The 15,796-nt window shown below is 30.5% G+C and overlaps 2 protein-coding genes across 2 annotated transcripts; both read left to right on the forward strand.

Moving 5' to 3' along the window:
- The first annotated feature begins 405 nt into the window (after positions 1-405).
- LOC130945555 (uncharacterized) lies at positions 406-5,901 on the forward strand. Its single transcript, XM_057874267.1, has 5 exons — positions 406-758; positions 1,445-2,577; positions 2,873-3,022; positions 3,270-3,455; positions 5,567-5,901. Exons 2-5 carry the CDS (start codon positions 1,495-1,497, stop codon positions 5,645-5,647), a joined length of 1,500 nt encoding a protein of 499 aa, XP_057730250.1. The 5' UTR covers positions 406-758; positions 1,445-1,494; the 3' UTR covers positions 5,648-5,901.
- An 8,060-nt stretch (positions 5,902-13,961) lies between these two features.
- Positions 13,962-15,509, forward strand: LOC130960519 (aldehyde oxidase GLOX1-like). Its single transcript, XM_057885938.1, has one exon. It carries the CDS (start codon positions 14,001-14,003, stop codon positions 15,507-15,509), a length of 1,509 nt encoding a protein of 502 aa, XP_057741921.1. The 5' UTR covers positions 13,962-14,000.
- Positions 15,510-15,796: the final 287 nt, after the last annotated feature.

A 15,796-nucleotide genomic window follows, 5' to 3' on the forward strand; every position in this document is an offset into this window, starting at 1 on the left:
ATAAAGAAGAGTGTATTTTAAATTTTAATTTTAAAATTTTTATTATATTATATTTTTTATTTACGTAAGATCAGTCTTGTCGGTTTAATTAGTAATTTATTGATTGAATTAGTAAATTAATAAATTAGTAATTTGTTTGGTTTGATAATTGATTCGGTTTTAACAATTATAGTTTGAATTTTAAAATAATTTTATTATATTAATAGAATAAAATTTAATTTTTTAGTGTGGAATAATTTTTATATAACTTTTTTAATATTTAACCTATTAAATTTATCTGGTGTGAAAATTATTTTTAAATGAAAAATAAAAATTGAAATTCTAAAAAAAATTAAAGTTATTTTTTTTATTTGTTCCAAAACAAAGAATTTTTTTTAGATAATTCTGATTTGGTTTCCAAGCAAGCTCTCATTCACAGCGCCTCCGTTCTCGATTCTCCATTTTCATCGCTCATTACTCATCACTCATCACTCGTCACTTTTTTCTTCTCCCACACACTCAAAATCTCACGCAATGTCCACCATTCACAACGCCTCAAGCTCCTGCTCCGCCGTCCGCGATTAACTGCGCCTGGAGCTCCGCCGTCCGCGATTAACTGCGACTGGAGCTCCGCCGTTAACGATTCACTGCGCCTCAAGCTCAGTCGTCTCTCCGTCTGGAGCATCGCCGCCTTCGTCTGGACAGCGTCGTGGCCGACCAGCCGTGTCTTCTCCGGGCTCTGTGGTTTCGCTGTCCTCTTCTCCAGCCGTCCCCTTCGTGTACCATTTTCTGCTTCTATATTCTTTGTTTTTTCTTTTTGTCCCTGTAAGCTCTGATATCACTGTTGAAATTTCTTTCTTGAGGCGGTTATTAATTTATATTTTTTTGTCCTTTGTTTAATTTAATTTCGGTGTCTTTAGAAGTTAAAAGCAGAAAATTTTGACAGGTCAACAATGTTATGAATGACTATGTTATGTTTTAATTGAGACTATGTTATGTTCTATGTCATTGGATTTATGATTTTATTGAGGCTTTTTACGTTAGATTTATGTTCTCATTGAGGCTTATGTTATTGTTGATGGATGGAATTGTTATGTATGCTGGACAGTTGATGAGATTGTATAAATTTATGTTTTCCTTCATGAGGTGCAGTATTGGAAGATTGGAACACTTTGTTTGCATGTGCTTATAAATTTCTTACTTCAAAAATATTCAGTAGCATTATATTATATATTACAGATAACATTCCTCTGCTGCGTTGTGATGTAGTTATTGCCATTTAGGCTGTGCTTGTTCTTTTTTTTTTCCGTTTCTTTTTCTTTCCTTTTGTTTTCAGACACCAAAAATATATATTGCAACATATTCAGATTGATTTAGTTTCCCATACTTAAAAGTCACACTCAGTTTATTTTTTTATTAATTCGATCACCATAACAAATTAATAAAGTATTTTTTATTGTTTCAGGTATTTCATGTTGAAAAATTGCGAAGAAAGGATTTTGTATCAAATTGCCAATGAGAGGAATCATTGGAGTAAGGCTCCAAACCCCCACCATCTCTAATGCCACTAGGAACACTCTAGCACATTTTTCCACCTCTTCTGGTTTTGGTGGTGGCAGCGGCAGCGGTAGTGGTCGAGGTCGTGGAGGCTCTGGTTTGGGAGGACCATTTGGATTCAATGAGAGCTCTCCAGGAAAGCCCAATTCTGGTGATCCTAAATCTGAAGCACCAGAGTTGCCTTCTCCCCCATCTCCGGTTTCTGGTCGCGGACACGGTCGTGGTAGGCCAGCCCCTCCGTCAGGCATGCCTTCTTTCTCGTCATTCATGTCCTACATAAAACAGCCATCTGCTGGTCGTGGTCGTGGTGGTCCGTTACCATCCCATATCCAACAAGATTCCCAGAAGCAGCCTGATTCTGAGCCAAAGAAACCCGTTTTCTTCAAAAGAGAGGAAGATGATGATTATGTTGGTGCTGGTGCTTCTTCAGATGTTTTGACACCAAAAGCACCAATTTTTAGCAGTAGTGATGGTGAGAGTGATCAAAAGAACCTTCCTGGAGGCATAGTAGGCGTGTTGTCTGGAAGTGGACGTGGGAAGCCCCAGCAGCAGCCCAATCAAAGGACTCAAGTTTCCCAAGAGAATAGGCATATCCGTGCTCAGCGAGCTCCAGGCAGTGGTGTTGGTGATCGTCGTGCTCCTGCTGCTGCTGCTGCACCATCTGATTCTGTGCCTAAGAGACAGCCAATGCAAAGTGTTGATGATGCAGTGAATGTTGCACGGAGGATTCTGTTGCAACGGGATAATGCAGATGTTGCTGGAAGAGGAAGAGGTGGCTTTGGTCGAGGCAGGGGTGGAGGTCGGGGGAGAGGAGGATTTAGAGTGAGTGACTTGGAGGAAAGGGGTGATCGGGATAAGGATGAAGAGGATTCCGCCTCAGAGATGTTTCTTGGAGATGATGCAGACGGCGAGAGGTTTGCCCAGCGGGTTGGGCCTGACATCATGAATCAATTGACTGCAGGTTTTGAGGAGATGGCTAATAGTGTTTTCCCCTCACCATTGGAGGATGAGTATTTGGAAGTATTTGACACCAATTGTGCTGTAAGTGGTTAGCTACCACTGTCATTCTGAATTTGTTGAGAAATGATCAAAAGTAGTTCAATGAATCAAGGTGAAACTTTCCAGCTTAGCTGGATTTATTGGAAGGGCATAAAGAAGTGGATTGAGTTAATTTAATCGTTATTAGGAAACTCGTTGGCCTTGATTCAACTATCTCAGAAGAAATTAAGAACAATGGCTTTCTTAGAGAAAAATTTTAAGCTAACCCTCTGTTCCATGTTTAGTCTGCATATTACAGTATTTGACTGTTCTCTGTTGTTTTATTTTTTTATGGCAGATTGAATTTGAGCCAGAATATTTGATGGGTGAGTTTGATCAGAACCCAGATATTGATGAGAAAGAACCTATTCCACTTCGGGATGCACTCGAGAAGATGAAGCCCTTCTTGATGGCATATGAAGGGATTCAAAGTCAAGAAGAGTGGGAGGTATGCTGTATTAGTAATCTTATCTATGATTGAGGGCTACTAGAAATTACGTAACGTGCTAAAGTTTTGAGTTTTGACAATTAGTTTGGTTTCCAAATTTCTAATAACTCACTTTTTTCCCCTTGATTAATATGTACATTTAGATAACTGCTGTATTACTTCTTTTCCTTTGAAGTAATTGTCTGCTTTATGTTTCTGTATTTATTCACACTTGTTTTTTGCTTCTCTGATATTTATATCCTACTAGGAAATAATGGAAGAGACAATGGCGAGAGTTCCTTTGCTGAAAAAGATCGTCGATCACTACAGTGGACCAGATAGGGTAACTGCAAAGAAGCAAAATGAAGAATTAGAAAGAGTTGCTAGCACTCTTCCTAAAAGTGCACCATCTTCGGTGAAGCAATTTACTAACCGTGCTGTCATCTCTCTACAGGTTTGGAAACTGTAACTACTGGATGGCAAGTTACTTTTTGTTTTAGGCATTGAACTGTAGATCCTATTGAGTTTGTCTCTTACAGTCTTACGTTGGTAGTCTCATAAGTTCATATTATGGAATTCATCATAAGTATTTATAAAGAAAGTAATTAGCAAATAATAATAAATGGTTCTAATTGTAGATTTGCAGTACAACCAAAAACATTCTATTAGCTACAAATATAGTAGAAAAGCAATTCGATGGTATATCTTATCCAAAGTCGAATGCAGTAATGGAATCATTTCTCAGCATTTTTGTAGTGTACTGCAGAATGGTTCAAACAATGAGGGTTTTTTTTTTTTTTTTTTTGTCACACTCTGAAGACTTCTAAGTCCTAAAGTATGAAATATCACCATAGAGATGGTATACATGGTTGATATACAAAGACCAAAATACCATACTTTTCTGAAATGTAAAGTGGGAAAAAACAAGTCTTATTCCAATAAATGGGGTTGGCAGCATGAATTAAATGACGTCATTGTGTCATGTCATTTGCCTGAAGTCTATTTGTATTTACATCTCTCTCAACCATCTTATTTCTTAACCCTTAGCCGCTGATGTATTTCTTATTTGATATAACCTCCTGTCCCGATACTTTACTGGTCTTATCCCAACATGTTAAACCACATAATATGTGAATAAATCATCTTTTCAACAATAGGCATCACACCAACTTTCTCACTCATGCCCTCAGACCAATAGACTCCCAAAAGATCTGTTTCTTGTTTTGTTACCACCACTTTTATCGCCTTAGTCGTCTTATACTTTTTCAGTTTTCTCTATTTTTTGTATTCCGTCATAGAGAACAATCTTTGAAATTTCCTTTTACATTCATCTTCTCTTGCATACTTCTGTCCAACCATCGTGATTCTTTATATCTTGTTCCAGTACCTCGTTTCTCCGAAGGTTTCTTTTGCTACTTTTCTGATCACTTCATCACGTATGCCATCTCATCTTATCTTCCTTTTTCTTCTACCTGTTTTTGGAAATCTCTTTATTTCTCACCTTTCATTAGCCACCACCTAATCATTGGGTTCCTTTATTGATGACTTCTTGTCACTTTTTGCTGGAGTCGAAGAGCACACTATTTTTTTGTTTTGTTTTTTGATACAGTAGGGTTACTGTGATTCTTCTTACCAGCATTTTCAACCACATTGACAAAAGAAATTGATTATTTTGCAGTTAGTCCAAGAAAAAATCGACTTACCCACTTTATATGTCAGAAGATGTTTGTCTCGTTTCTTAAAATAGGTGTTTGTTATAGGAAACGCGAAGGTTGAAAAAAAATCCTAAAATTATTTTGCCTTATGTGTTGATTATCTCAAAACCATTTACCTTGTGGATCCCTTCATATCTGCACTCATCCTTCCCCCACATGTCAATTTGAGTCTTCCAAGGAAATCTTGTCTACAATGGTATGTTTTAAATTGGACCTTGTAGATCTTCCAAAAACTTTGCCTGTGTTGTTTTTCCAAACTGACTTGTGATACATGTGCACTAATCACATAAAAGGCCTCCCCATTAATCATCATTTTAATTGTGATGATTTGATCACCCATCCGTTTAACCTCTTATCACATCAGTCTTCAAATGCTTATCAACAGTAATACCTATTCCATTTCTATTCTTCACAAGTTTATAGCATGTTGCTTTCAGGCAACAACCAAACCTTAGCACAATTCCCTGTTTGATCTATGTCATTTGAGTTTCAACAGAGTTTTAGGTAACCTCTTTTATGTGGCTTTGGAACCTACTATGTAAGATACTGACATAAGCCAGAGTTTTTATTAAATGAAAAAAGGACAAGGAATAGAAGTTTTCCTTGGACTTTGAATGATATGTTAATGTTAATCCATACATGATTTTCAATGCTTTTGAATTATATATGTGCAGTATGTATATGACGTATGTCTTTGTTAATGCATAATAATACAAGACTGCAAATCATATGTATGCCTGTGGTGGGGAAATTACATAAATGATGCACCACCATATGTAGCATGCTTGATTCTCTTGCTTTCTATGTAGCATGTTTATGTTATTGTTTGGATTGGAACATGATGATGCAGAGCAATCCAGGATGGGGGTTCCACAAGAAATGCCATTTCATGGATAAACTAGTTTGGGAGGTATCTCAACATTACAAATGATGAGTTATAATTTGCTCTTTTCAATTTTAAACCTTTTACATGATAGATGTCAACTTTTGAGGTGTACAATGCTATGCGGATTAATCAACTTTTGCCTTAATTATTGTTAGTTTATAAGATCTCTCAACACTTGAAAGGAATGGAGAATATTAGACAACTTTGGCCGTGTTTCATTTTAGTTCTTTCTTTTCTTTTAAATAACTGTTACAATTCTTGTAATAATAATTCGAATGATATTTATTATTTATTTTGTAGCATGGTTGCGTGATGTTATTAGATGGATATTATATAATTTTTAATTTGTTTTAGACTATTAGATGAATATTGAATTTCTAGTATTGTAATCAGCAGCTCATGCATCATATAATTCTTCGTTTGGATAATGGATAAACTACTATGTAAGAGTTCAATGTAATTTGATACAAATTGATCTCGTTTCCAAGTAGGGCTGTATTAGTTCAATATATTTAGATATAAAAGAAATTAGTGAGCTATTTATCCATCAGAAGTTCGAGGAGGTTTCGTCAACTCTATGGGTACATATGCTGGTATAAAAGGATTTTTTTTTTTTTTTCATTTAGTTTCAATATATCAAATATATCTTTGAACGTTTATATATTTAACTTCAGTTCTTTCACTTTATAAAAAAAAGTTGTGTTCCACTTTAATAATAAGGGAAGGCTTCGTGGATTTACATAGTTGAAATGCTAATCTCTTCTTAATCTTTGTTTTTATTAGGCATAAAAAAAATTCCTGACATGATGTATATAAGGTTTAGTCATTAATTTAAGTGTGTTTCTCACCATGCGTCATTTATGACATTGTATAACATTGATAACAATCGTCTAGCCGGTATAATTCGGTATATATGATGAATCTTGATAGGATCCATTCCCTCTAAAAGCATATGATTTAAAATAGGGTTTAAATCAAGTGAGCTGTTAGGATTTCTAGTGTTCTATTAGGGTTTCGATGCTCTAACTAGGGCTACTAAAGTTCGAACCCTTTTTGCAGCATCTACTGTTATCAACCATTTTTCTTTAGCCTGTCCTGGTCTTAACTTAGTGACACCATGGAGATAGAGTAGGGGAATCTCATCATCATATTTTGGAGAATGAGAAGGAGGATGAAGGATTAATTTGTTTGTAGAAGGATATTTCTAAAAGAATGGATGCTTGTTCTAAAGTCTTATTGGAAGGTTGTTTGGCGAAAACAAAATCCTTCTCGCTTGGCACCTTAGACAACGTAGTACGGGTTATTTGGGGGAGACATGCTAGTTTCAGTGTAACTAACTTGAGAAATCACTAATTTAGAGATAAATATTGATTTGGTCGTCTTTAACTCCCTTTTTTTTTTCAATTTAAAATGGTTGTTAACGTTGCATTTCGAATTAAAATCGTCCTTTTAAAATTTTTGATGATGAGGACGAGGATCCTGAGGAGTGTTTGGATGTGATTAAGATTTCTTCTAACAACGATAGTTGATGTTTGGGAGTTGAGAATGTGACTTTTGGGAGTTTTTTTTTTTTTTGTATTAGTCTAACTTTTGTGTTTAGTTAGTCTTTCATTTTTTATTAGACTCACTGAGAGAGTAAAATGTATATAGTTGACTAGGCTAATTTTCGAGCGTCAGCCTAGGGCCTTCTTATATGAACCAAGATTTGGAGTGTTGATTATGTATATAGTAACAAGATGTGAAGACTTGTACGTTAACTTATGACCTATATGACAATATATATATAGTATGTATGATGTATGTTATTTCTATCTCTGATATTTATGTTATTTTGTCGTACTTATTTAACTATTTCTTTTTTTTTGTAAAAAGTTTTTCAAAAATTCATTCGCACGCTAATATGGTTACAGCTCAATAATAAATATTTAGTTAATTTTAAAAAAAAATTAGTAACACTTAATTTTCAGTATATGACATACTAAAAATTAGGTTATTACATTAAACCGTCCGACACTTTTAGACAGGGCTCCATTTGATTATATATTGAAACAAGAGAGCCTGAAAAGGCTGAAAGACACATACATATCAATAAAATTGTTTTATTACCAGATTATTGTTTTTTTTTAAATATATTTTTATTTATTTGGTCTTATAAAAACAATTTCAATTTAAATGTTGTTATCAATACAATACATTTTGCGTAGAAACCTTTTCTGTTTCTTTGGTCTTATATTGCCCTTACAAAATCAAAAATAGTAAATGGTCAATTTCGTTTTTAAAATTAATTTTTTAAAAAGTTTTTTAATCAAATTCATTTTTTAAATATTTTAAATTAATTATATTAGTGCTTTTATCATTTTTGTTACTAACAATATTAACATTTATTAATTTGACCCGTTAAGTTATACTATAGTGACTATAGTACCACTTAACAATCCTAATTAACCGTTATATGATAAATTTATATAAATAGATTAAATTAATTTTAAATTGAGAGAGATCTTGAAACATTAAAATTCTTTAATTTAAAATTAATTTAATTTAATTTTATAAATATATTATATTAATAACTAATTAAAATTATTAAATGTGTATTGTGAATTTGTAGTGTCACTTAACATATTTATTTATATTTTTCAATGATTAGTTTGAAAAATAAATAATATTTCAATGGCGAATTTTACCACTTACTTAAATTAGAAAAGGTAATGTCTATTTTTGATCTTTGATATCCGAGTCAATATGACTTTTAAGTTTTCAAAATGACAAAACTAAGTCTTCTATTTTCAAAAATGTGTCTTTTATTTATTAGTTCCTGAAGTACTTCGTCTTATAACTATTAACGAGGTACTAATATGAATGCCATGCTAATGCGAGCTATAATAACTAGTTGACATTGTATCTTTTTAGTTGTGGTCAATATCATATTTAAAATTGGTTTATGTAATTAATCTCCATCAATTTTGAATATTATATTGATTAAAATTAAAAAAAATCTTATATTATTGACGGATGTGAGAGAAATTTGACCAGGGACTAATAAAAGTCGCATTTTCCAAATGTGGGGTACTTATTAATATACAATTTTAAAGTGTTACGGAACAAATTGATTCATCAAACTAATTTTAAGGCGTCAAAAATCAGTATTACTTCCGAAGGTCGTTTATTAACTACAAAAAATTGCAACAAAAACAACAATTTTATATGCGGGAAGCCACTTATAGATACAAATTTCGAATTTTTTAAATAAATAAAATAAATTTATTATTTTTACATATATATTTTAAAATTAATTATATTTTTTTATTCTATTACTTATTTCGTTTATGTTACAAAAAAATTGTTCGCAAATGAGATCAATATCGTTTATATTGCAAACCTTTTTTGTAAAAATAATTAATGAAATAAGTAATGAAATGCACAATGTAGTATAAATTATATATGTAACAAAACTATATTATTTATTTTATTTGTAGTATAAATTATATGTAAACAAAATAAGTAATGAAATGCACAATGTAATTAACTTAAAAATACATAGATGTGAAAATGATGAATTTATTTTATTTATTTAAAATTTTTTTAAATTTTACAAAAAATAATTAAATAATTATTTAAAAATATATGCAATAAATATAGTGAATTTTGATTTTAATAAAAAATAAAAGTGTTTTAATCTTCTAATTATACTTTAAAAAAATTATATTAAAATTTAATTTTTAAAGTAGAGAGATTAATATATTTGATGAAAAAAATTGAAAAATTAATATATTTGATGAAAAAAATTAAAAAATAAAGTTTATTTTTTTCAAAAAGAATTTTGAATTACCTTCCATTCACATATCAATCCAACTCGATCTAAATATATGAAAGTAAAAAAACATATATATTCAATTCAATTTCATTCGATTCTTTTAGTTACAGATCGAATCAATATTTTAGTCAAATTCGATTCAATCCGAATCATGTGTATAATTTTAGTTGTTTTGTTATAGTTTTAACTCTTGCGAATTTTTTTTATTTGTTGTGAGTTTTAAAGTATTATTTTTGACTCAATATTTGGGTTCTTAATATTTAAATCATCTTATTTAAGTTTTTAACGTTTTAAAATTAGTTCAATATTGATCTATTTTTAGGGATCTGTTAATTTTGAGAATCCAAAATTATAATGAGTATTTTAGTCATTTTCTGTAATAGGAATATTATAGTTATTTTTTATAAAAAATATTAATTTAGACAAATTAAAAATTTGGTTCATCAATTTTTTAGTCAAATCGATTTGTCTGATCTAATTATAATAGCAATAATACAATTTAATTGATTACATATATTAAAATTTAATTATTAAAAAATATTTTAAAAAAATATTTTAAATATCCTTATTTAAGTAACTCCTATAATAAAAAAGTTATGCTCAAAGTTCATGATAAGATTATCGTATCCTTTTTAAGAGAAATAAAAAATTAAAGTAATCTAATTTTCATAGAATTTCACTCTTAGATATCAAGTATAAAATTTCAATAAAACTAGAAAGAATCGGTGGTGTATGGTGTAAAATAAATAAATAAAAAAATAAATATAAAATAAAAAAATATAAATAAAAAATTCTAATATTAATGTTCACTAATATTATTATCTCACTATAATAGAAATAATTTATATATATTTATTAATATTATATATGTTGTAGCTTATATTTAAAGAGAAATAAAGAAAAGCAAGAGATTTTATATATTATTGTAGTGTAGTTATATATGAAAAGAGAAAAAAAATATTTTTGTTGTTGTTGTAAAATAAATAAATAAATAAATAAATAAATATAAAATAAAAATATAAATAGAAGATTCTAGTATTAATATTTATCAATACTATCATCTTACTATAATAGAAGTATTTTATATATTTATTAATATTATATATATAACTTAAATCCATGGCTAGATAGAAAAAAGAGAGAATTTTTATATTATTGTAGTGTATACATGCAACAAGTTTAAATATTCAAATTTTATTAAATCTCAATTTGTTTTGAGAAGTTAAATCATTCTATGTTAAAAAGTAAGAGTGTTCATGGATTGGATTCGATCCGCATATAATCTGATTCGAAAAATGCGGATATGGATCCAATCTGCACACTAATAAAATCGGATTGCTGATTTTGTGCAGGTATCCATATATTCGATCTACATATCCGCGTATTCGCAAAAATAAATAAATAAATAAATAAATATTCTTTTTATATTTTATTTTAACTAATAATTATCATATATGTTATATTGTTATGTCATTTTAATTTATTATTTAACAAATGTATGTTTAATATTATTTTAAGAGTAAACATATTTAAAAGAATAAAAAAATGAATTGTATTGATAATTTTTTTAATAAAAATAAAATTTTAAAAATATTTTTATATTTTACGGATATATCTGACATTCGATCTGATCCACAAATGTGCAAATGAAATTAGATATATAAAATCTAAACTTAAAAACTCCCAATATTAGATCCGATTCGATAATTTTAATGCGGATCGAATTGAAATTTTGGTCCAATCTAATTCGATCCAATCCTGGTTGAATTTATTGAGATTTAAAATAATAGTTAGTTTAATAGAAGATAATAGTCGTATTAGTTTATAAAATAGGAAGGTTTTCACATGTACCACGGTATTTTTTGGTACACTGCTATTCCATTCTTTTTTAGCATTAAGATATATAATAAAATAATTAGAAGGATAAGATTGAATAGAAATACATTGAGTGGTTTTGCTTTTTTGGAGAACACCATAAAATAGAGACAAGTTGTTTCCTTAGCCCATGGAAAGAATGAAGAAATTACTATCTTGCACTTGTGTTCATGTGTTGTGTTGTTTCCTTTTAATACATCTTTTACTTTTTTTTTTCTAACCAATTTTTATTGATCATTTTATCTTTCTATTAGTTTTTCTTCTTTTTTTTTGTTTTTCTAAAACAGATGACTTCCTTTGGCACGATATACTTTATTTGTCTATTTATTTTACAGGAATATTATTATTATTATTATTATTATATGAAATAATACTATTTTATAATTTAGTTTTGTTTCTCTTGTACATATATAGTACTTACTTAATTCAATTTTTTCCATTATATTGAATACATGTTATTTTACTAAATGCATATTATTTTCTAAAATTTTAAATATTAATTTTTTAAATATTAATCTATTTTTATTAGGTTATTTAAAAAAGAGATAAAATTAAAAAATAATGAAAAAAAGGATAAAAAGACCATTTTAATATTAGTATAAGTTAAATTTAATTGCTCAAGTAAGTATTACTATAATAATATTAATAAAAGTTTGTGCAAGAATAATATTACTTATATTTTAATTTTATCAACTAAACTCATTTTAAAGTATAAGTATTAAATTTATTGTGCTAAATTTTTTAGGATAATATAGAATTTCACAATAAATTAATTTTATTTGATATTCGTCAATTAAAGAAATAAATTTATTAAAATATTTTTTAATTAATTAATTAATGATAAGCCTTAGAAAAAAAAAACTAATCTAATCATTCTTGTTAATTAAATTATGATATAAGATAGTGGTATGGATAGTCTTATGGGTAGGACTTGTCAAGAAATAACTTAAAAATTGACAATAAATAAGTAATAAGAAATTGATAGAAAAAATAAATAATAAATTTTGTGCATCATTAATACTATTGGTGAAAAATATTTATTAAAAAATTAAAATATTAAGTCATAAATGAACATCTTTAGGTGAAAGATATCTATAGTCAAATTAAAAAAAAAGTTAGAATTATAGACTCATGAATTTTGTCAAGCTATAATAAATTAACTTTTTTGTATATAAGAAACTATTTAATAAAAAAAATTAAAATTAATATTAAATCTATTTTTGTTAAATTATATTAACTAATTGCTTACACTTGTAAGTTAAGGATATCTACTTATAATCAAGTATAACCAAATTAGTTTAACATAACAAAAATCAGTTATAGCTAATATATTTCAAGTCTTATAATTTAATTTGGTTAGACTTGGTTCATAAAAAAATTTGAATATGTAGTATTATTCAAAAAAGTATTTATTTGGATTAGATTTTTTTTGGGATAAAAAAATACTTTTTAAAATAATAAAATATGTTTATTAAATTTTAAACATATTTAGATGCATTTAAAAGAAAAATTTTCACTAAAAAATTAAATTATTTGATTTTTTAAAATATCAATAATACTTTGATTTTAAAAAAGTAGAAGTAAAATAAGTTTTAATTAATTTTTTTACTAGGCATATTATTGATCATAATTAATAATTATAATTTATACCTTTAAAAATAAAAAATAAATTACTCAAATTGAATAATTTTATTTTAGCAATGAAAAAGTAAATTGTAGTAACATAATATTATCATGTTTACAAATATTAAATTTAATAATTTGTCATGTATTATGTACAAAATAAAATTAAAGTTTATGCTTTTTTTTTCAATTAAAATTAATGTGTCAATTTTATAAATCGTAACTTCTTAAATTAAGAAATAATATATAAAATAGATACATAATTATTTAATCAATATAAAATAACATGATATATATAATTTTTGAAATATAAAAAATTGTTATTTCTTTTAATAAATTTATTATTTTTATAAGTTTACCTCACATTATTGTAAATAATCTTATTTTTAAACATTTTTTAAACGAAATTCTCTTTTTTTTTTCATGAGACTTCACAGACAATATAATTTATAATAAATAAAGAAATAAAATTTCTGCACATTATTTTAGTGTGTAGCAGTGCACATATATTTCTTCAAGCTAAATATGTTATCTTTTATTTTTTTATGATTGAAGGGTTATTTTTGTCTTTTTATAAATAACTACAAGACAAAAAATTAACTTACAACCTAATCATACATGAAACATTGAAATTCCAATAAAGTAAATGAAACATTTGAAAACTTTTCTATAAAATAATAACTATTCCCTAGTCACCAGAAAATAAATTAAATAACTTGTCGTTCCAATTTCCGATTCATACAATCATACTCGTGTGTATTGGCAGATGTTAACAGCAGCTACACCTTAACCCTGACCCACACGTTTACACTCTTCAATCCTCAAACCTCACATCCCTTCCCTGCTATTTATATCACACATCTTCCAATTCCATTCCAATAACCACAATACACTTTTCATCATTCTCACAATTCTCACGTACGTCCAATGACTTATACTACGCATTTCCAAGTTCCCTTTCTCCATTACTTTCTTGTTATTCTCTTAACGGCTGCAACCGCCACGTTCTTGCCACTGCCGCCTGTTGAAGCAGCTGACGGGGGCGGACAATGGCAGCTCCTACAGAAAAGCATTGGCATTGTGGCCATGCACATGCAGCTTCTCCACAACGACCATGTCGTAATCTTCGACCGCACCAACTTTGGATTATCCAACCTCTCATTACCCAACGCCAGATGCCGTAGAAACCAGCGAGAGATGGTCGTTAAAAACGACTGCACGGCACACTCCGTCGAATACGACGTCGCTGCCAACAGCTACCGCGCCCTGTTTGTGGAAACCGACACGTGGTGCTCCTCCGGTGCGGTGACGCCGGACGGCACATTAGTCCAAACCGGCGGTTTCAACGACGGCGAGCGTGCCGTCAGGACCTTCACCCCGTGCCCTAACTGCGACTGGCGGGAAAATGAAAACGGACTGTTAGTTAAAAGATGGTATGCGACCAATCACATCTTGCCAGATGGACGACAGATAATAATCGGAGGTACAAGGCAATTCAACTATGAATTCTATCCCAAGAAAGATGCCATGGATAGTAACACATACACCTTACCCTTCCTCCAACAAACAAATGATCCAGTTGCTGAGAACAACTTGTACCCTTTCGTCTTCCTCAACGTTGATGGTAACCTTTTCATCTTCGCAAACAACCGCGCTATTCTATTCAATTACCAGAAATCCACTATCGAAAGAACCTACCCTGCCATTCCTGGTGGAGAGCCGAGAAGCTATCCCAGCACCGGCTCCGCCGTGTTACTCCCTCTCAGGAACTTGAGCAAGCCGAATCTGGAGGCTGAGGTCTTGGTCTGCGGCGGAGCCCCCAGAGGTTCTTTCGAGAAAGCTAAAACAGGAAACTTCATTCCAGCATTGAACACCTGTGGAAGGATCACGATAACAGACTCGAACCCTAAGTGGGAGATGGAAACCATGCCGAGTGGAAGGGTCATGAACGACATGGTGATTCTCCCAAACGGCAACGTTTTGCTCATCAACGGTGCAGCTCTTGGAACTGCCGGGTGGGAGTTCGGCCGCGAACCGGTTCTCAATCCGTTTCTTTACAAGACTTATGGCCGGGCCGGTTCGAGGTTCGAGGTACAGAATCCATCAAACATTCCTAGGGTTTATCACTCAACCGCGATTTTGCTTCGCGATGGTAGAGTCTTGGTGGCTGGAAGCAACCCTCACGGGGGTTACAGTTTCAACAATGTGACGTTCCCAACGGAGTTGAGATTGGAAGCTTTTTCCCCTTCTTATTTGGATCCCCGCTTTGAAGATGTTCGTCCCAAAATCATAGCTCCTGCTCTTCAGGTCAAGTACGGTCAGAAGCTAACGTTGCGGTTTGGGGTCACAGCGGCATTGGTTTGGAATTCGGTGGCGGTTACAATGGTTGCGCCACCTTTTAACACTCACTCATTCTCCATGAACCAGAGGTTGTTGGTGTTGGAAGCAAGTGACGTTAGAGATGTTGGGAAATTGAGTTACGAAGTTGATGTGACCATGCCCGGTTCAGCCGTTCTTGCACCACCCGGTTTCTATTTATTATTCGTGGTCCACCAAGAAGTCCCAAGCCATGGTATTTGGGTTCAGATACTGTGATTATAATCCCAACTGTTTCTATTCACACTTACTATTTCAGTGTGATATGTTGTCCTTATTATTATTTTATTTTATTGAAAAATAATGAGGAAAACTTAGGTGCGTTCCACTTCATATAAAATTGATGGCTGGGAGTCGTTAAATAAAAATTTAGTTAAATCAGTCAAATCATCTAACGACTATCAACTATCAACTTCACGTAAAATCGACTGAACATGTGTTTCTACCAAAAATAAATTATTATGATTTTCCAATGAAGAAATTCATCATCTTTGAAGTAACAAATT

This window comes from Arachis stenosperma, chromosome 1, assembly GCF_014773155.1.
Source record: "Arachis stenosperma cultivar V10309 chromosome 1, arast.V10309.gnm1.PFL2, whole genome shotgun sequence".
NCBI lineage: Eukaryota > Viridiplantae > Streptophyta > Magnoliopsida > Fabales > Fabaceae > Arachis > Arachis stenosperma.

What these genes read in the sequence shown, in the direction of transcription:
- LOC130945555 (XM_057874267.1), top strand. Translation starts at nt 1,495, where the DNA reads ATGAGAGGAATCATTGGAGTAAGGCTCCAAACCCCCACCATCTCTAAT. An exon ending in TATTTGACACCAATTGTGCT is followed by an intron (nt 2,578 to 2,872) that starts GTAAGTGGTTAG and finishes TTTTTATGGCAG; the next exon opens with ATTGAATTTGAGCCAGAATA. An exon ending in GTGCTGTCATCTCTCTACAG is followed by an intron (nt 3,456 to 5,566) that starts GTTTGGAAACTG and finishes ATGATGATGCAG; the next exon opens with AGCAATCCAGGATGGGGGTT.
- LOC130960519 (XM_057885938.1), top strand. Translation starts at nt 14,001, where the DNA reads ATGCACATGCAGCTTCTCCACAACGACCATGTCGTAATCTTCGACCGC.